The following is a 19,656-nucleotide window of genomic DNA, read 5'->3' on the forward strand; positions in this document are numbered from 1 at the left end:
TTACTGCTGCATAATCTGTGATGTGTTCCCCCTTTTAGTCTCATTCCGTACTACACCAAGTTTCATGTCATCTACCTCCATTGTCTTCCCGCTCTGACTTTTCTTCACACTAGCATTGTCTCTCTTTCCACATCCCCCTTTCACGATCAGCCTCTCATCTGTTTTAAAGTGGGCATAAATGGGGCATGGATGCAGGGCATTTCTACCATATCTTTCTTATTGGTGTTCTTATAAGGATCATATCAGAATCTTTTAAGATCTTACATAAATCCTACTTCAAACTTACAATGTTTTCTATGAATTCAATATGTATTTCATTGTCATATACGTTCTTACAAAGTTCTTATTATTGTTCCCAAAATCCTGCTAATTTCTAACAAATTATTATAAGATACTTATAAGAATCTTATCAAGCATTTAGGCAATTGATAAATGTGACATTGTATAACATATTAGTACCCGGCGAGGGTCCATCAGAATTTAGCAAACAATCTGATTGGCCCTTGCCAGGGCTTTACCCGACCGGTAATCCCTTGCCCGGGATTTCTTTCCTTTGTTCCCGGCCGGGGGGGGGGGGGGGGGGGGTTTGGGGGCGTGGCAGCCCTGAGCCAATGAGGAGGCTCGAAACAGGGCAATCCCTGTTACGAGCCTCCACAAAGCTGGAGGCTGCCATCCTCCCCCGCTGGGGATTCAGGTAAGTGTTTTGTCCCTCTCCCCCACCCCACCCTCCAAACAATCCCTTCCATGCCCTCCCAACCCCACTTACCTTTTTTTGGTCCTTTTTTCGGGAGCGAAGGTGCTGGGAACACTTCTGTCCCCAGTGCGTACGCTCCCAATGGTTGGTATGGAAAGGGAAAACGGACTCCGTTTTCCCTTCCCAGCAGCCATTATTTTACAAAACTATTAGTAACCCGGTCTTGCTTCCCTCGGCCTGTAACTATGGGCCCCGGGGCATTACCTGACTGAGTAATGCCCCCGTGGCTCGGGGCTTATTGCTTAAGTAAGGTCATTCTGAGCAAGCAAGCTACCACACAAAATGTAAATGTAGTGTACAGACAGCAATGTTATGTGGAACCAAATGTGCCTGGGGCGGATTGGTAGAATAAGAAGTGGATGTGAATAACTTGTAATTATTCACGGGGAGAAGGATACAAGTGAGAAGGCCTGGCTCTCAAATATCCCATGACAATTGCGTGTCCAGCTCACTATTGTTTGCATCTAAAATAAAACAAGCATTGTCAATGCCTACAGTTTGTGCAGGCATGAGAAAAGCACTTGCCAGGTACTGGCGTGGTGGTATTAACTGCCCATTGATGGTAGCATGTGCAAAATGGTGTGAGTTTCTGGGCATCTAATGGCAGTGCCTGACAAATGCCTATTACTTATACATAAGTCAAAACTATTGGCTTTGCCAAAACATTTCATTGTTAGCAACCATGCTTTTCGCATACATTCATTTTTAGGCAATTGAAACGGCGATTGGATGTTAGGACTTGCATTATCTGGGGAGTGCTTGGAAAGACACAGGAGACAACTCAGCATCACAGCAGTCCGTAAGTGCCTGGTTTCAGACATGAAGGGGAGAGTTAACTGCTTTGAATATTAAAGCTTCACCAGAAGAGTCTCACTAGAATGTGTAAACAAGTAGGGATGCCCTTAATATGGTCAAAAATGCTCACAGAAAGAAAGTGACACGCAAAATAAAGCTACTTTTTAAAGCTGAGAATATATTAATGAAGTCTACTAGTTTAAGACGAAACGAAAAAACTCCAACCATAGCGAGACCCCGGTTTAAATGGGATTATACTACAATGCAGCTGGACATGCACAATGCACTAGCTGCTGACAAAGCCAAAAGACACATCACATCCCACCCAAAGCATTAACCTGCTGGCAAGTGTCACGCTAGCAGCTGAGAAAGCCTACTGCACACCACATACCACCCACAGTATTACTATTATTATAATTATTATAATTGGTTATTTATAGCGCGCTTAATACCCAGAGGTTTCTAAGCGCGGACCCAGGGATTGAACCTGTGTTGCTTCGCGTCCTCTTGATTCCAAGACGAGCCAGTTGCCGCTGAACTATCCTCCCGAGATAACTGTGCTGACAAGTACCATTAGAAATATGCACAATGAGCTATCAGCTGACAAAGCCAACCGCACATCACATCCTCACCACTACCATGCTGGCAAGTAACAATAGAAATATGCACAATGAACTAACAGCTGACAAAGCCAACAGCACATCACATCCTCACCACTACCATGCTGGCAAGTAACAATAGAAATATGCACAATGAGCTATCAGCTGACAAAGCCAACAGCACATCACATCCTCACCACTACCATGCTGGCAAGTAACAATAGAAATATGCACAATGAACTAACAGCTGACAAAGCCAACGGCACACCACATCCAACCAGTACCGTGTAGGCAAGTACCAATAGAAATATGTACAATGGTCAAGCAGAAGATACAGATAAACCACACGCCACATCCCAACCACAGCATTACCTTGTTGGCACGTACCAATAGAAATATTCACAATGAACTAGCAGCTGACAAAGCCAACCACACACTACATCCCAACCACTTCATTACCTTGCTGGCAAGTACCAATGGAAATGTGCATCTTTCAATCCTATGATGATTAAAGGCAGTGCCAGTGGCCTGATGTGCTTTAAATTGAACAGTTTGCTGCTAACTTGACACTAGTTCCCACAAATATGCCTCGGTGTGGAAAGCCCCCCCACAAGTAAGTTTACCCATACCCTCACTGTCTGTGATGTTAGCTCTCACCCAACATCTGATGGATTAAGCCCCCTGACCCTGAGGTTTTAGTCTAGTTGCGCCCTTGGTTGCAATACAAACACAACAGCAATGCCTCCGTCTGCAGGGAGAGGTTGGAGGGAGGGCAATGGGCTGAAACTGGGGAAATGGGAAGAGCCCCATTGAAGCATCTAGGGAAGGGACCAAGAAAGCAGTGCTGATGTAACACCTGGCTGGATGTATGACCTGTGAAATGAAAGGAGATGCTGCCAGTTCGTACAATTCTGCTTGTTTTTGGTCGTTACATGCCCAGTTAACATGGAAATCCCAGTTTAACTGTTTATGCAATATGAGGAGCATGTCTGATGTGTTCTCTGCTGGCCCTCCACTGGGCCGGAAATAACTGCCGTTGCGCACACCAAAGCACACAGCCTAAAGGTAACATAGGCTGTCCTTGGCTGACTTCGGAGACGCTGTGTTGCATGACATTGGGCCTCATTACGAGTCAGCCGGTCCGGAAACAACAGTGGCGGTAAATCCGCAGCCACCGTTGTTTCCAGACCGGCTGATTCCGAGTCCTGCAGGCGGGAGGTGTCACTCCCGCCAGGTCTGACCTGGCGGGAGTAACACCACCCGCCTGCAGGCCGACATGGAAACACCGGCTCTGTCATAGACAGAACCCGTGTTTCCATGGTTCCCATCCCCATGGAGTCCTATGGGACTCCATGGGAATGGGGATTTACAGAATTCCGCCTCCGGAATTACCAGGTCACCTGGGTTGTAATGCGCTGGTGATTCCGGCAATCACGGAGGCGGAATGGTATTATGGGTCCGGCGGCAGCCTGCCGGTTTTTCCGGCATGGCTACCGCAGGACTCGTAATGAGGCCGATTGTGTTATTATTGGGTCACATTGCTAGGATATACTTTAGATATATTGATATTGATATTTATATTGATATTCTATTTGTATCGCACTTGTACACAAGTGCATATAAACAGGAACGTCTGTTTTCATTCGACTAATCAATATATTTTGTCACAGTAATGTGAGTCAAACTTTTAAAAAACTGTTTTAATGTAGTAAATACGATTAATTTGGATGAAAACACATACATTTGCCAAGCATCATGGAAACAAAATCTGCCTTCAAAGGCAGCATTCACAAATCTCTCCCCAGCTTTGAGAGCTCCATTGGCCCAAATGGCCAATGCTAAAACTGAGCTGCACTGGGTAAGCATCACAAGCAGCAGAATTGACACCCAGGCCGCCCTCCATGTATTCCTTCACAGTGCTCTTCCCCTTATGATTGTAAAGCGCTCTGTTGCTTCCCGAAGCTAGGTTTGCGCTCAATAAGTAAATCTTCACTAGCTCTCCCTGGCAGCAAGTGAAGCTCCCTTCAGCCAGACCTAAAAACGGGGTGTTATTCCCCAATCAGAAAAAAATATTATTCGAGAGCAACTGGAGCACAGCACCACAATGGGGTCACATGCAAAATGTGCATGCAGAGAGCACCACATTACTCCACAAGAGCATTGCCACAACGGACACGTAGTGCAAAATCAGGCAGACTCTGTTCATTTACCTTTTATCGATGCATAAAACTCGATCAGGGTCTGCGCCTCTTCCTGGATCCGCCCTTCAAGACTTTTCTTCCCAAGTCCCAAGTTCCTCATGGTCATGAGGCCAAAGCGTCTCTGCTGCTTCCAGTTGTGTCCGGTGGAAAAGACAACACCTTGGGGAATCAATAATGTGTTACTTCACTATTTATTTAAAAAATCAAGGAATTGCAAGAAATCTTGTATACGTCCAGGCGACCACACATTTGCAATCAAGCATTATACTATTGCTGAGTCAGCGTCAAGGTGTGCATAAGGTTGCACCTGTTTATCAACAAAGACACTCTGTGGTAATCATTTGCAAGGGAGGCAACAAGCTCTCAAAATGATTAATGTTCTGTAGGGACTGAGAGTAAAAACAATAAATACAATGGAAGAGTCCCTTCCTAAGCACGCTCCCGACACTAATATATGACTGTGTCTGTGAGATGCTCTAGAAAAAAGGCATTTGCAGATGTAGGTGTGAGCGCTACGGATTCAAATACAGCGGTTTCTCTCAAAGAAAAATTCATGACAGGGTCAGAAATTACTGTGTCATTATGCCCACTTAGAACAGGTGCAGGGGGTTGACCTTAATTGCTGTACAAGTAAAGCGCATCCCATTTGTAAATTCAGAATGCACTTTCAGAAATGCTCCCTGATTTGTGCAAGTGCGCAAAGGTATGAAAAGGGCATCTGAATGAGCGCATCTGAGATGCGCTCATTCAGATGTCCTTGGTGGATTGGGGTGCTCCTTTTTTGGCACAAGTTATGAGATGCACTAGCGCATATTATTACTTGCACCAAAAAAGGCATTTTGATATTTCTGCTCCAATGTGTATATTACTCTGGTTGGTTCACTTTGTATGTCCTTTTTCTTAGCAGCCATTTCTTTTCTCTGCCTAACCTGTTAAGCGCCATTATGGTGCCTCAAAGGTGATAGTGGACACTGAAAATATAATAATTCAGCCATGAAACATGAATTGAAAATCACTGCTATGCCCAAAACTGCCCAAATGACATAGGGATTCATTACAAGTTTGCCGGTAAGTATTCCCAGTTACCGTCATGCCGGTGCCACCATTTTCAGAAACCTGTGATTCCGGAATCACCGGAAGATTACGTGTTGTCGGGCACGCGTATTCCCGCATGCCGGAAACTGCGGTACCGGCATCACGGAAACACCATCAAACTACACCAAAACTGACAACACTGTCCTCCTCTGTGCCTCCGATTCCAGCCTCATGAAGCAGCACCCACCGGCACCGGTAACAGCGGTCCCGCAATTACCGTAACCGGAAATAAAGTGATCACCAGAACAGGAAACTGGCCGGCCCCATTACAAAAACACAATCCATTGCAATCCTCAAAGCAAAGCAACATCCACCGCCCCTGACCAGACAAACACCACTGTCAGCATGTCATTTAGAGTATGTGAGACCCGCAAGAGGAAGCCACACTTCTCTGAGCCTGAGCTCAACATGCGAGCGGACACCATTGTCCACCTTGCACCAGAGCTCTTCAGTAATGACCAGCACAGGCAAGCCCAGCAGGCAAAAAGAGCATCTGGGAGGAGGTGGCCCAAAAGATTTCGGCAGTCGGCACAACCCCACGCACAGTTCGAGACTGCCACAAGCGATGGTACGACCTGTGCCTGAGAGTATGCAACCTTCTTTCGGCCCTGCAGAGACAGGGCATGGTCACATGTGGCATGAGCACATCCCCAATACACCTGATGCCCTAGGAGGAGACGTGCAGCTGTGTGGTGCACCTAGAGTCCATTGAAGGGGTCAGCGCTGCAGAGGCCGGAGCCGGTGCACCCGTAGAGGCCAATGAATACACGTAACCCCAATTTAACATCAACATCCCTGGCCACCCTGCACCCACCACTGTACCAACATATCACAGAAATGGTAATTGCATCGTCCACAGCCCCAAACACACCCTGCATGCCCCCTCTCCCAAGAAAACAGCATCCTGGGTGCATACATAGATGTACACCTGCCCACCAAACCATGACCCTTCCCAGTAATACACATAGAACCCAGCACTGGCTCCCTGTACTGCCAACTGAACAAGCATCTGCTCCCACACAGATACACATCACCCTGCCACAGTGTACTGCATGTGTGCCCGCCATGCTTCCCTGGCACCAAATCACAGCAGTGCTAAGCCCCATCTCCACCCACAAATGACCACCATTGCACACAAAGTCAACATGTGACCCCCTCATCCCAGCCAGCTTGACCCCTGAGCATAAATGCACAACTGTCCCCGTAACTGGTACAGGTAGCAAGCCCATGCTTACCCCATCCATACCACACCACTCCACACCCCAACATCCCACAGCGTGAATGTCCCCCTCTAACACCGTACACAGCAAGTGGCAGTACACCACAACAGAATCCCCAGCGCACTACTCTACCATGTACAAACATCACACACTTATGCTCAGTACGCATAACACAAGCATGTGTGCACCATGCCGTGTACCATGCCATGTCCCTGATACAGCACAGCCACAATCAACACAATGCATGTAGCTCTGCTTCATTAATCCACACTGTTCACTGACAACATGCCTTTCTGACTCCCTCAGGCACATCATCTGACAATGAAGTGGCCCATGCAAGCACCTCAAGGTACACCAGCCGCTGGACACCATGGACCACCACCACCAAGGACACCACAGCCTCCAATGGCACAACTGCCACAGTCACCACAGCTGCGACCATCCCCCCAACCCCAACCATCACTGTGAGCACAGCTGCTGGCATCCGGCTAGCCCCAACCATCATTGTGAGCACAGCTGCGTCCATCCTGCCAACTCCAACAATAATTGTGAGCACAGCTACAGCCATCCCGCTAGCCCCAGCTGCTGTATTACCACCACCACCAGCAGAGCGGCCACATGCACGTGCCCATCCATCAAATGCAGAGGACATAGCTGACAATGGTGGAGTCGACACAGGGGTGACCACAGCAGCTATGAGCCTTTAGTATTCAGCCCAACTGACCCAATGAGCCCACAACGCCCACCCTTCCCGAGTGTCAGGGAAATGGGTGGCACACTTCGGCGCATCGAGGAACGACAGGCTGCCTTAACTGCCCTAGTGCAGCAGCACCTTCAGGAGGCGCAGTTGATGTGTGAGAGTGTACAGTGCCCTTGGACGTTGCATAACTGCCATCGGCCAGATATCCAGGAGGGTATCCAGTTAAAATTTCGAATGCACATTTTTGAATGCCTTTTTGTCGAGAAACAAATGTCGACAAAAAAATTCAGAATATAATTTTTTTATGTCAGATTTTTTTTTTGGTTTAGTTAGTTAAAACAAAGTGTCAATAAAACAAAACAGGGGGTTGGGGGGGGGCCCCCATTAAAAAAAAAAAAAAAACATTCGACATTTTTTTCCCTGGCATTTTTCATTCGAGAAAAAGGCACTTGAAAATGTGACATTTGGAAATGTCACTATAAACCGTCCAGGAGGGTACGCGAAGGCAATAGTGTCATGTACTCCATTGCCCAGATAATGGCAATGTGTCTTCAGACCTTCCTCGACAGACGACCCACTAAGCAGGCCCACAAACCATCCACAAGTTCCACACCTGCAAGTTTTGTGCCCAGTAGCCCAAGGCGACGTTCGATGCCTGTGTCCTCCTCAGCACACAGTCACACGCCAGATAGCAAGTGGGGACGCAAATAGACCCACAACAGACATGTGCCCTGTAGGTGTCTTCTGCAAGCACTACTTGGACAACATGACAGGAGTTGTAGAGAGATAGTTGGGGAGGGGTAGTGGGATGGTTAGTTGAGGTGGGGGAGTGGTGGGGGATAGTGTGTGTAGTTGGTGTAGTTCCACATTTATCATTCATTTATATACATTACACTTGGTGTTGCATTAAAATCATGACTGGACATTCATTTTCAGTGTGACTGAGTATTTTATTTCCTGTACAGTGCTGAGTGCATTAGCTGTCCTAGGCCATGTGCTTGTGTGATGTGCTCAGGAATAGTGGTAAATCAGTGCATGGCATGCATCCATGGCATCCCTGTGATGTGCCAATGACAGTTCCTCATCACTGTCATTCTCATCCTCTGCATCAGCTGCATGCATGTCCATGTGTGGGGGCAGAGGTATGTTGCGCCTGATACACATGTTGTGCAACATGGTACAGGCCAGGACTATCTTGCCCACCACCTCAGGGCTGTACATCAGTGCCCGCCCCCCAATTTGCTCGGCAGTAGAACCTTGCCTTTAACAGGCCAACTGTCTGCTCAATCGTACTACGTTCCTGATGTGAGTATGATTGTATCCCTACTTGTGTTGGTTCTGTGATTGCCTCATGGGTGTCATCAGCCATGGCATCAAGGGGTATCCAGCATCACCTGCGCGGGAGGGACAGAAAGGGGGAAAAATCATTGTGGGCCTGTATCATGTTGGTACAGTTTGTATATTGTTCACTCACTAATACAAGTTACTAAATGCGATTGGCAGAAGACGTAGCATATGTCATAGATGAGCATAGTAACATGTGCATTGTCAATGGCAATTGATGTGTATGCATTGTATGGACAGTTTGGCGTAGAATCGGTAATCTGACGGATTTCTGTCTGTATTCTTCAATGTTAATAGAATGACACGGGCGAACAGCAAATTTGGCTTGTCCGGATGTAAGTGTGCCAGTGGCCTTACCAGGTGGCTTGTTTCTGAGCCTGAAAAATAGAAACCTGCCTGCCACAGACGGTGTGCCCCACAGGTCAGACCCTGCCGGGGGCCGCAGACCAGGTAGGCAGTGCTGTCACAGGTGATAACATTTCTTTACGTGCAAGAAAAAATATTTGCTCTTATTTAGAGATTGAGTACATGTGTAAAGGCATACTTGCATTTTGATGTACATGATGTGCTGCATGGGAGTGGTTGACGAGCATCTATGAATCTGGCAAAATGATCAATGTGGATCTATACACAGAGGGGTACCATTGAAGGAATTGAGTGGATTGGGAAGGCGATGACAGGCTAAGGATTGCCAAGCAGCCAATATGCTTCATCACTATGCGTGGTGAATGGGTGGGTGGGTGTCACTTTTCCATCGCCCATTCACACCCACCTTGCCCTATGACCCTTTGACTACGACACACACAACTCGGACTAATGCGTGTTCTGATTTGGGTTCGATTTGCATGTCCTATGATGGTCATATCGCCCATGACTTCATATGTCCTGCTATTTTGTTGCCGTTCAGGTCACATGCATATGTGTATGTGCACTTGGAACAGGGAGGTGACCTGGCTACATGCTGTGGGGTACGCTAGTGGTTTGGAGGTGGGGTGTTGTGCTGCATTGGAATGATTTGTATGTGCTGCAGGCGGTGTGGGTTGTGCCCAGTGTGTTTTTGCAGGGATTGTGGACATTGGTGTGATGCATTCTGTTACCTGTAGTGCATTTTATGTTGCAGTCCAGCTTTGATGTTATTATGCATGTGCATGCTCTGTCTGGCCCTTTGGCACATGCAAGTCATGCCCTTCAACTCAGGCATGCTATTTGTGTGTCGGACATTGCATTGCACACATGCACTACAGACAATTGTGCCCCCACCCCAATTCCACAGTGCACATGCTTTGGTAATTACACTCACCCAAAAGCCAGGTATGCTCGGGTGTATTATGCCCCCCCCAATTCCACAGTGCACATGCTTTGGTAATTATACTCACCCAACAGCCAGGTACGCTCTCCGCTGTGATGTGCTATGTACCCTGGCAGCGTGGAGTTCCTCAGCACCATGGAATCATGGGTTGATCCCGGGAATCTTGCACAGCAATGGGTGATGAGGTTGTGTGCATCACACACCATTTGCACATTGATGGAGTGGTATAGTTTACAGTTCCTGTACACTGCCTCAACGGCATGCCCGGCCACCAGCTCCATATGTGTGCAGTCCAATGCACCAATCACATTGAGCATCCTGGCACAAGGATGGAATGCAATTTCCGTGGCATTAACCTGGTCAGGTCTTCTGGGTAGGCCTATGTAATCACACACATGCCGCAGGAGGGCATCAATGACCTGAAAGAGGACCTACGAAAAACAGGGTTGGAATAGCCCATGCAGTTCACCCACAGTGTGTTGGTAGGTGCCGGTGGCAAGAAAGTGTAGCACAGACACTACCTTGAGCAAGGTGGTCAGGGGGCGGAAGTACGGATCTCAATAAGGCTGACAAGGTCATCGTGGATCAGGTCCACTATGGATGTGATGGTGTCCCTGTCTAACCGGTACAGGGTGGGGATCTGTGTTTGGCTGAGGTTGAAGGGTGTGGCCCTTATTCGTGGTACGGGTGGTTGCCTGCAGGGTGAAACCAGCTGGCCATTGTTATTTTGCATGGCCACGATGGCCCTCCTTCTCCTCCTGTGCCTCTGCAGCCTCTTCTGCCTCTCTGCCTTTTCAAGTTGGATCCCTGAATGCTGGGCCTCCAGCCCCACTACTGCTACTACTGCTGCAAGCATGGCAGTGTTGGAAGCGGTGTAGGGTGTGGTCCTTTTGTGCTTTTGCAGTGCTCATGGTGGCCACCTGCGCTGATTTGGGCCACCTGTGGCCTGATTATGCACACCTGGCACTGTTTAACACCAGGTCCGCAATGCTGATGTTTCCGGCGCGGTCATCACAGTGCTACTGCCACTTTCATGCTGGTGTTTCAGTGTACGTAGTACTCAGAATGTGCACATACTACCGCCATGCCGGTGTCTCTGGCATGGCCGACGCATTATTCTGCAGATTCCATTCATGGTGCTGCCGGATACGGTAGGTCACTTGCAGTGATGGTGTTAGCAGCATTGTGACTCGAAGTATGTCGGTCGAGAAAGAGGTGCCGGTAGAGTTACCAGCACCGCCTTTTCCAGACCGGCATACTTGTAATGAGGCCCATAGTATCTTTGGTTGTCAACTTTTTTTAATTCTTTTTTTTATTGTGTTATTAAGAACTTTTCACAAATTTACAATATAAAAAAACAAGATATTCTAAAATATTAAAGTTATCTATCATTTGCAAACAATTCAAGTTAAAAATAGTCATAAAAAAATCAAAAATCTCCCAGAAAAGAAAAAAACTTTCAACTTTAAATCATATTACAAAACAGAATACAAAACCACATTAAAATGTAAATTTCCTTCTACCCCCACTTAGTCTCAATGTAAATTCTCATAGGTTACTATATAGATCAATATCATAGCACCAGTCAAGTCATGGGTCTTAGCCCACAAATTAGGAACGCACTTCACCCAAACCAATGAGCTCAAACTCAAATGCCTGCCATACCTTGACCAGAGCAAGAGATCTTGTCATACTACAGCCAGAAAGGCTATTTAACCAAAACACTTCCCCCTGTACATCCTGCAAACTGATTCAGTGACCCGCTCTCCCTTGCAGGGACGACAGCCACATTCTTCAAAGGGGAGATTCAACCATACCCCTTTAACCTCCATAACCAGAAGTTTATTAAATCTCATCTGCATAAATATCTGCCTAGCTCTAGGGCTGGGAAATTGATATGTATACTTTTGCGTCTTTGGATAAGGAAAAAATATAACTGAAGAGAATGGCTTTATAAAAAGTTGCTCTGTAGGGCGACACCTCACAATCCCTTACATCAATATCAGTACTGGGTTGGCCATATAATGCTGTGTCTTCAAGCATGGGATAAGATCAAGGATGTCACAGGTCACTGTATCTGGACGGTAGTAAAGCCTAACCGTCACCATAAACAGTGTAAAATAGAAGAGACTCCAGGACTCAGCACCATCAAAGATGTGTGTGTGTTTAATTATATCACATGTTCACACTTCTTGAACAAAAGCCCATAAACGATAACATGTTTCGGCTCTGCTGAGCCTTTTTCAAATCTGGGCCTTAATGGCTTGCAATAAATCCATAGGACTGTTGTCACTGTAGTAATAACTGGGTATAATCCCCAATAGAATGAATCAGACATTCTATTGGGGATTATACCCAGTTAATACTACAGGGACAACTGGAGTCCAGGGGCGGCACGCGGAATGGCGGGGAGAGGTGGCAGGAAGAGCCCCACAGAGTGAAGACTGAGAGCATCTTGTTGCATGGGGGGCTGGTAAGCTGGGGAAAGGACCAGGATAGGGCCTGGAAGGATTGGTAGGGGGAGGGAGGAGTGGCAGCTAGAGATCGATGTGATTTTTTCTTTGGTCAAGCGGGCGGAGCGGGGGCTGGCGAAATGAGGTCCCGGACTTATGGTTACCTATTCACCGGAGGGGCATGGGGTGGATGGGATGACCATAAGATCAGGGGGTGGGGATATGTTGAGAGCAGGGTGAGTGGAGGGAGGAGAATTTTGGGGGTGGGAGGGGACGAGGTAGAGGAGGAGAGGAGGGAAAGGGGTTGGGTGGGGGAGTTCTGGGGGAGGAGGAATAGGGAGGGCAGGGGGGGAAGTTGTGGGACAAGGGAGAGGTCCCTGGAATAGTTGTCTGGGGTTGTTGGGGGGCAGCCGCATTGGTAGTTGGGGATAATGTGGTTGAGGGGATGGATTATGGTTTATATTGGTCATACAGACAACGCAGGAGGCTCTAGCCAGGGAAAGGGGGGAGACTGGGGAAGATATGTAGGGTGGGTTCAGTAAGGGGGTGATTGCCTGAAAATCAGGCTGTGGAATGTTGAAGGGATCGGAAAAGGGCTCAAGTGTCAGAGAGTTGAGGGATTCCTCAAAAGGCACAGGATCCAAATAACATTGCTTCAAGAAACTCAAATGGTCCCGAAAGATCCAGAAACACTTAGGAGACAAAGGGGGTGGGGGCGGGTGGTAGCGGGAACATCCTACTAGTCCCATGCAAGGAGGGGTGTTGATCTGGGTGGCCACAGGGGTTCCTTTCGAGGGAGACCAGGTCCTGATGGATAAGGTTGGGAGGATGGTTGTGCACACAGGAGTACTGGAAGGGCGAAGAATAGATGATAAAGGTTATTTCACTGCTGCATTGGATTTGTTGGCGAGTATAGAGAGGGCTTATTTATATGGGGGCACTTTAATTGTCTGCTATACCCAGAATTAGATAGTGCAGGGACATCAGGACTGAAGAAAGATCAAGCGCGGGCAGCATTGCGAGGGCTAGTTGAGGACTTGGACTTGTTGGAGCTATTGCGGGAAGCGCATGGGCAAGAACAGGGATATTCCTATTTTTCAGGGGGTACATGGTTCCCATTCCTACCTCGATTATATATTTGTGGGAACTGAGGACTCTCTTTTGATAGAACGGAATACTTGGTGCGCACCCTATCTGACCATTCCCCCTTGATATCGCAGCTGCAGGGATTGCGGCAGTGGCCCCTGAGGTGGCTGTGGTGACTGCAGGCCTCAGCTTTAGAGGAAGCAAGGTTCAAGGGGATACTGCAGGAGTAGATAGGGCCTTTTTTTAGATTAATGAAGGATCGGTAGGGACACCAGGGTCCATATGGGAGGCGTTCAAAGCTACGATCACAGGGGTCTGCACATCTAATGTAACAGGGATCAGGAGGGAACTACAGGAAGCACTGAAAAAGACTGAAGGGTAGGTGGCGGACTTGGAGAGGGACCTTGCAGTAGGGCGGCAGACGGGAGAAGAACTGGCTCTGGCACTAACCGCTCATTGCCAGGCTCTGGCTTCACTGTCAAATTTTCAGAACAGCTGAAGAGATGTGTGGATTCATTTGGAGGGAAGGACGACAGGGAGATTATTGGCTTGGCTGCTGCATCGGGAGCAGCCACGGCACACCATCACCCAAATGGTGTAGGAAGACGGGGGAACTAACCTGCACTCAGGATGGAATCAATTAGGCCTTTCAATCTTTTTACCAAGATTCATATACAAATGGGGACGTATTTACCAAGAGAGGTGGACGAGTTGATAGAGCTGGTTCCCCTGCCTGTCCTGGCAGCAGACCTCAGGGAAGGGCTGGAGGGGTCAATTGCAGAGGAGGACACACAGGCGTTGTTGCAGTCGATGAAAAAGGGCAGACCTGCGGGAAGTGATGGTTTCCCTGTAGAGTTTTATTGTGAGTACTGGGATCTGTTGACCCCATGACTCAAGAAAGCATATGATGAAGCATTCGAGACAGGGATTCTTCCAGCCTCCATAAGGGAGGTGGTTATAACAGTCTTGTTAAAGGAAGGGAAAAATCCACTTGACTGTGCGTCCGATCATCTAATTTCATTATTAAACGTGGACGCAGAAATCTTGGGGAAGATTCTGGCCACCACACTATCCGTGCATCCGGATCAATGCAGATTTACTGGTGGCCGAAATACAGCAATGAACATTTGTCGCTTGCATCATGTCATGGATCAGGTTAAACATATAGAGGGGGAAATAGCATTGGTATCCTTTGATGCGATGAAAGCCTTTGATTCGTTGGAATGGGAATGGCTGTTCAGAGTGTCGGGGGCCTACGGGCTTAGGTCAAACAACTGCCGCTGGCTGAGTCTGCTGGGCAACAAACCGGTTGTGGCGGTATAGACAAACGAGTGGATATTGCAGCAGTGGACACTAGGCAGAGGCACACGCCAGGGATGCCCGGTCTCGCAAATTCTATTTTTCAAGGCACTAGAACCACTGGAGAAAGGAGATGAGTGAAGCAGGGATACTAGTGGGGGGAGTGCGACATGTAGCCTTGTTATATGCAGATGATCTGCTGCTGTATTTGAGGAACCAGGACAACATGCCAAAGTTGCTTGAAATACAAAGGAATTTCCAGAGGTTATTGGGATTATGGATCAATAAGGATTATTCTCTTTTGTTTCCACTGGGAGGTCTCAGGAGCCAGGATCTCGCTGCTCTCCCGAACTGAATGGATATGTTGGGAAGGGGAATAATTTTGGTATTTGGGAATCCAAATTATTCACCATACAGAAGACATATTTGTATATAACACGCGAAGGATTTGTATATAACACGCAAAGGGCATTGTCAGGGATAGGGGATTGAATCCATTTCTGGCAGAAGCTGCCGCTGTCACTGATGGGGAGGATGGATAGTACTTTGCAAAATGGTGATAATACTGAGGTTACCGTATTATTTGACTAACGTTCCCTACATGATCAAAAGGGTGTTCTTTGTGCAGAGGGTGCTAGAGGGCCAACCAAGATGGCTGCTCCCCTGTGAGCTCTCAGCGACCTCCCACATGAATCCTGTTTCATCGCCGCAATCCTGATGTAAAACCCCCAAAATACGCAGGGTTTAGTATTCTCCACTATTCTCCAGCACGGTGCTTCATTCACGCCGAAAATCCGGAACAAATCGGAACTGCCATCCACAAGATATTTACAACGTGGTGTTGGCCACACAATCATACGCTGCGCAGGCCCCTGGTGTGATGAGCAACCCCGCGAACAAGTGGGAACAGCTGCGGAGCATACAGCGAGGCCCGCCTGATCCAACAGCCGTACGGAGAAGTCTCCGGTGACCAGCGTGGCTCGCGCTGACCTGTTTTGTGCAGCGTACTGTGACCCAAGGCCCGCCGCGATGCCGACCAGCCCCACGCCCTCCGCCCACGCCCAACTGAACTCAGCTTGCCATCCCGACCGCGGAGCAAGGACGCGTGGAGCAGCGGGGGCGCCCCCCCCGACCCAGCTAAGCAGCTGCAGGAATCGCGCTTTAATTTACATATTCACGTCGTCAGAGCGGATGCCGAAAGGTGAGAGGCGGGTGGCGCGCCAAAATCACACCACGGAGCATAACCTCAACAGGACACGAGACAAACAGTGTAAAGGAGAGGAAATTGAAGGGTACCTCGCAGCGGCCCCCGCTCCCTGGGGCACACCCACCTTTCTGGCAACAACACCAGGCCGGGGGGGACCTGTTGCACAACCCCGGTCCTCCTTATTGCCCCGTGCAATGTGACATTTCACCGGTATATCACAAACCGACAGTGGAACCTCAGCTGAGATAAGAGCTTGCCCAGAAGTGAATCAGCTACCAATCATCACCAGCCCCCTCACCCGGCCCAAATACGCGGGGGCTTGTCAGGCGACAACTGACCCATAGCGGTGTGGTGGCACCCTGCAAGGCACACGCGGAAAGCGAGCACACCCACAGGAGCCGGCGCAGCTACCCCACGCGGCCACGAGTAAGGCCTAAAACAGCTAAGCAGTACCTACACTATCACCGAGGGCAAGATGGGGAAAACCGACCAGTCCCAGAGAAAACTCAAATCCGGCGCGGGTCCTGTGCCCAAGACATCTAGGTCCGAAAGCCACCCTGAATCCACAGTTAATCCCCCAGTGGAAGAACACTCACAACACTAGGATATCCGGGAAATCCTAATGGACCTAAAAGCAGGGACAGGCGGCTTAGACAGCAAGATCGACTCGTTGTCATCCAAAGTAGACCTTTTGCAACACCACCTCGATAAACATAGCGATAGATTAGACTCTGTAGAACAAAGGCCAAATGCACTGTCGTCCGACCTGAACGACGGCGCATCAGCAGTCACCACGCGTGTCTGCACATTACAAATCCAAATGAAAACAGTCCTAGCTAAGAATGAGGACTTGGAAGGTCGATCCAGACGGAACAACATAAGGATAGTCGGAGTCAGGGAGCAACAGCTTCAAAACAAAATGGAGAAGCACATAGAGAAACTATGCACCGAGTTGTTCGGCCCCACCGCACTGTCGCAACTATTCGTGGTGGAAAGAGCACATAGGACCCCTGCCACCAGACCCATCCCAGGGACACCCCCCCGTCCGATCATAGCTAAGCTTCTAAGCTATTAAAACAGGGACTCGATCCTAAGGATGGCAAGAGAGAAGGGCAAACTCCACTATGATGGGGAAGATATTCAGTTCTATCCGGACTTTTCTCCATCAGTCCAAGCTCAGAGGAGGTCGTTCATCCACGTCAAACACAGACTGTGCGACAACCAGATCACTTATTCAATGCTTTTGCCAGCGAAGTTGCGCATTCAGCATGAAGGAAATACACATTTCTTCAACTCCCCCAAGGATGCCACACTGTTCCTGGATAGGCACGGATGCAAACCCGCAAAGCAAAGAGCCGAACCATCAAGAAGAGATAGAGAGATGAGAAACCCTCCATGACGCACATCCGAAGCATCTGTCCAAAACTAAACTGAAACAAATCATCAGGTCAATACTTGCAACTGGGAGGAGGGAGCCTAGTTCTTGGAAGGTCACCTGCGCCCCATGCACAGCACGTTTTGTATTCTAGTTCGGGGGGTTCCATAAGGACAGGTTGGGGGTTGTCCATGCAAGGAAATTTGTTATAATGTTGTTGTTGTTCTAAGCACGCGCCGTGCTTCGCCGCCCGACCGCCAGCCCCGCCCTGTGGCTCCCGGTTGCTCCCCGCAATCCTACACAACCGAAGAAGACCCCATACATTCTAATCAACCTACGCACCGGAGCACTGCAAATGTGAAACCAACCGCTACACCCGCACGCGGGTTCTACATAAAACCCCATTGTACCAATTCAAGGTAGCGTCTTGGAACATTAGAGGGGGCAATATCCCAGCCAAGACGCAAAAGAACCTGCAATTGCTCAGAAGACATAAGATTGAGGTAGCAAAGATCCAAGAGACCCATCTCATGCCCCACAACGATCACCTCTGGGCCCGCAACTGGGGATGCCACTGCTATTTCTCCTCCTACTCATCCTACACCAGGGGAGTCGCAATCCTTATTCACTCTTGACTAGGATTCCGACTGACCAAAATGGAAAGAGACAGTGAGGGGAGAGCACTCCTGGTACATGGGATTGTGGAAGGAGAAGAAGTGTTATTTGTTAACTCCTATGCCCCTAACTCAGACGGTGCAAAACATTTTGAATGGGTGTTGCTACGCCTAGCACAGGTACGGAACGCAACCATTATCTGGGGGGGAGACCTGAATACACATCTTGACCCACAGAAGGACAAGTCACAGCCAACAGCGGCGAACCCATCCAAGGCCAGTTTACAAGTGCAGGAGATCTGCAAAGCATTCGAACTAGTAGACATATGGAGACATCAAAACTGGAAGTCTGAGAATACACCTATCACTCAAGTGTTCATAATACAAGCTCACGCATTGATTACCTGCTGGTCTCCTCTTGCAGCAGCTGGCAATGGGGCAGCTGCCAAATTCTTCCCAAAACATTCTCGGACCACGCCACTGTGACACTGGAGTGCAACCTTACAACTAGCAGATCAAGACCACCCTACTGGCGCTTTAAACCCGGATCACTTGCGGATCACGTTTTTGCCTCAGAACTACGCAAGGAAATTGGCACCTTCCTTGAAATCAACCAGGGCACAGTAGACTCCGCAGGAGTGCTATGGGAGTCATTTAAATGTTATATAAGGGGCGTCTGCTTGGCTAAGGAAAACTGAATTCTGAAACTCATCCATCGGGAACTAAGCACCAGCGAATCTCACCTGAAAAGCCTGGAAAATCAACAAGCTACCACAAACAGGAACCACAGCCAGGCAATGTTGAAAGAAGAACTACTCAACTTCAGAAACCTAGTGGAACGTGAGATAAAATGTCTAGGTCACAACCAAAGAATTAGACAAAATGGCGAAGGTTAAAAACCTGGAGCTCTCGTCGCACGCCTCATTACTGCAGACAGGAAACCAACAAAGGTGGACAGTATCCGGTCACCACAGGGAAATGTACTCCATAAAGAAGAAGACATAGTCGAGGTGTTCAGAGCATTCTACCAAGACTTATATAGCGCCAATCACACTCCAAATACCGAGGCGATCCGCAGCTATCTCAACGATCCAGAACTGTACTGGGTGGGAGGGAACTTCGCGAGCCACTGAACGACCCTATCACACTGGATGAGATTCAAGAAGCTATAAAAAGTCTACTGACATCCAAAGCCCCTGGACCCGACGGGTTAATAGGCGAGTTCTACAAATTCTTTGCCCCAACCATGGCTCCCCTGCTTCTAAAGGTCTATGAAGAAGCGATCGAGGCCAGCATCCTGCCACAAACATTAAGAGAAGCTAACATAATTCTCCTCCACAAAAAAGACAAACCCCCCGAAGATTGCAAATCCTACCGCCCAATATCATTAATCAACCTTGACAACAAAATCTTAGTGAAAATTCTTGCAAACAGACTACTCCCACTAATGCCCACTTTGGTACTCGCAGATCAGGGAGGATTTGTCCCCGGTCATAACACAACATTTGGGATACGTAGAATGTTCGGAGTACTGGCGGCGCTGGACCCTGATCAACAAGCAGAGGCGTTGCTGTTGGATGCAGAAAATAAATTCGACTACGTCCA

The 19,656-nt window shown here is 48.4% G+C and overlaps 1 protein-coding gene across 1 annotated transcript in view; it reads right to left on the bottom strand.

Annotated features, from left to right (window-relative positions):
* Positions 1-19,656, bottom strand: part of LOC138491960 (cytochrome P450 2J4-like) — a 169,796-nt gene that overhangs the window by 121,403 nt on the left and 28,737 nt on the right. The window contains exon 3 of the mRNA XM_069618847.1: positions 4,359-4,508. Coding sequence (XP_069474948.1) covers positions 4,359-4,508 — 150 coding nt within the window. The remainder of the gene's footprint in view (positions 1-4,358; positions 4,509-19,656) is intronic.

The sequence above is a fragment of the Ambystoma mexicanum genome, chromosome 10 (assembly GCF_040938575.1).
Source record: "Ambystoma mexicanum isolate Mex_15411 chromosome 10, UKY_AmexF1_1, whole genome shotgun sequence".
NCBI lineage: Eukaryota > Metazoa > Chordata > Amphibia > Caudata > Ambystomatidae > Ambystoma > Ambystoma mexicanum.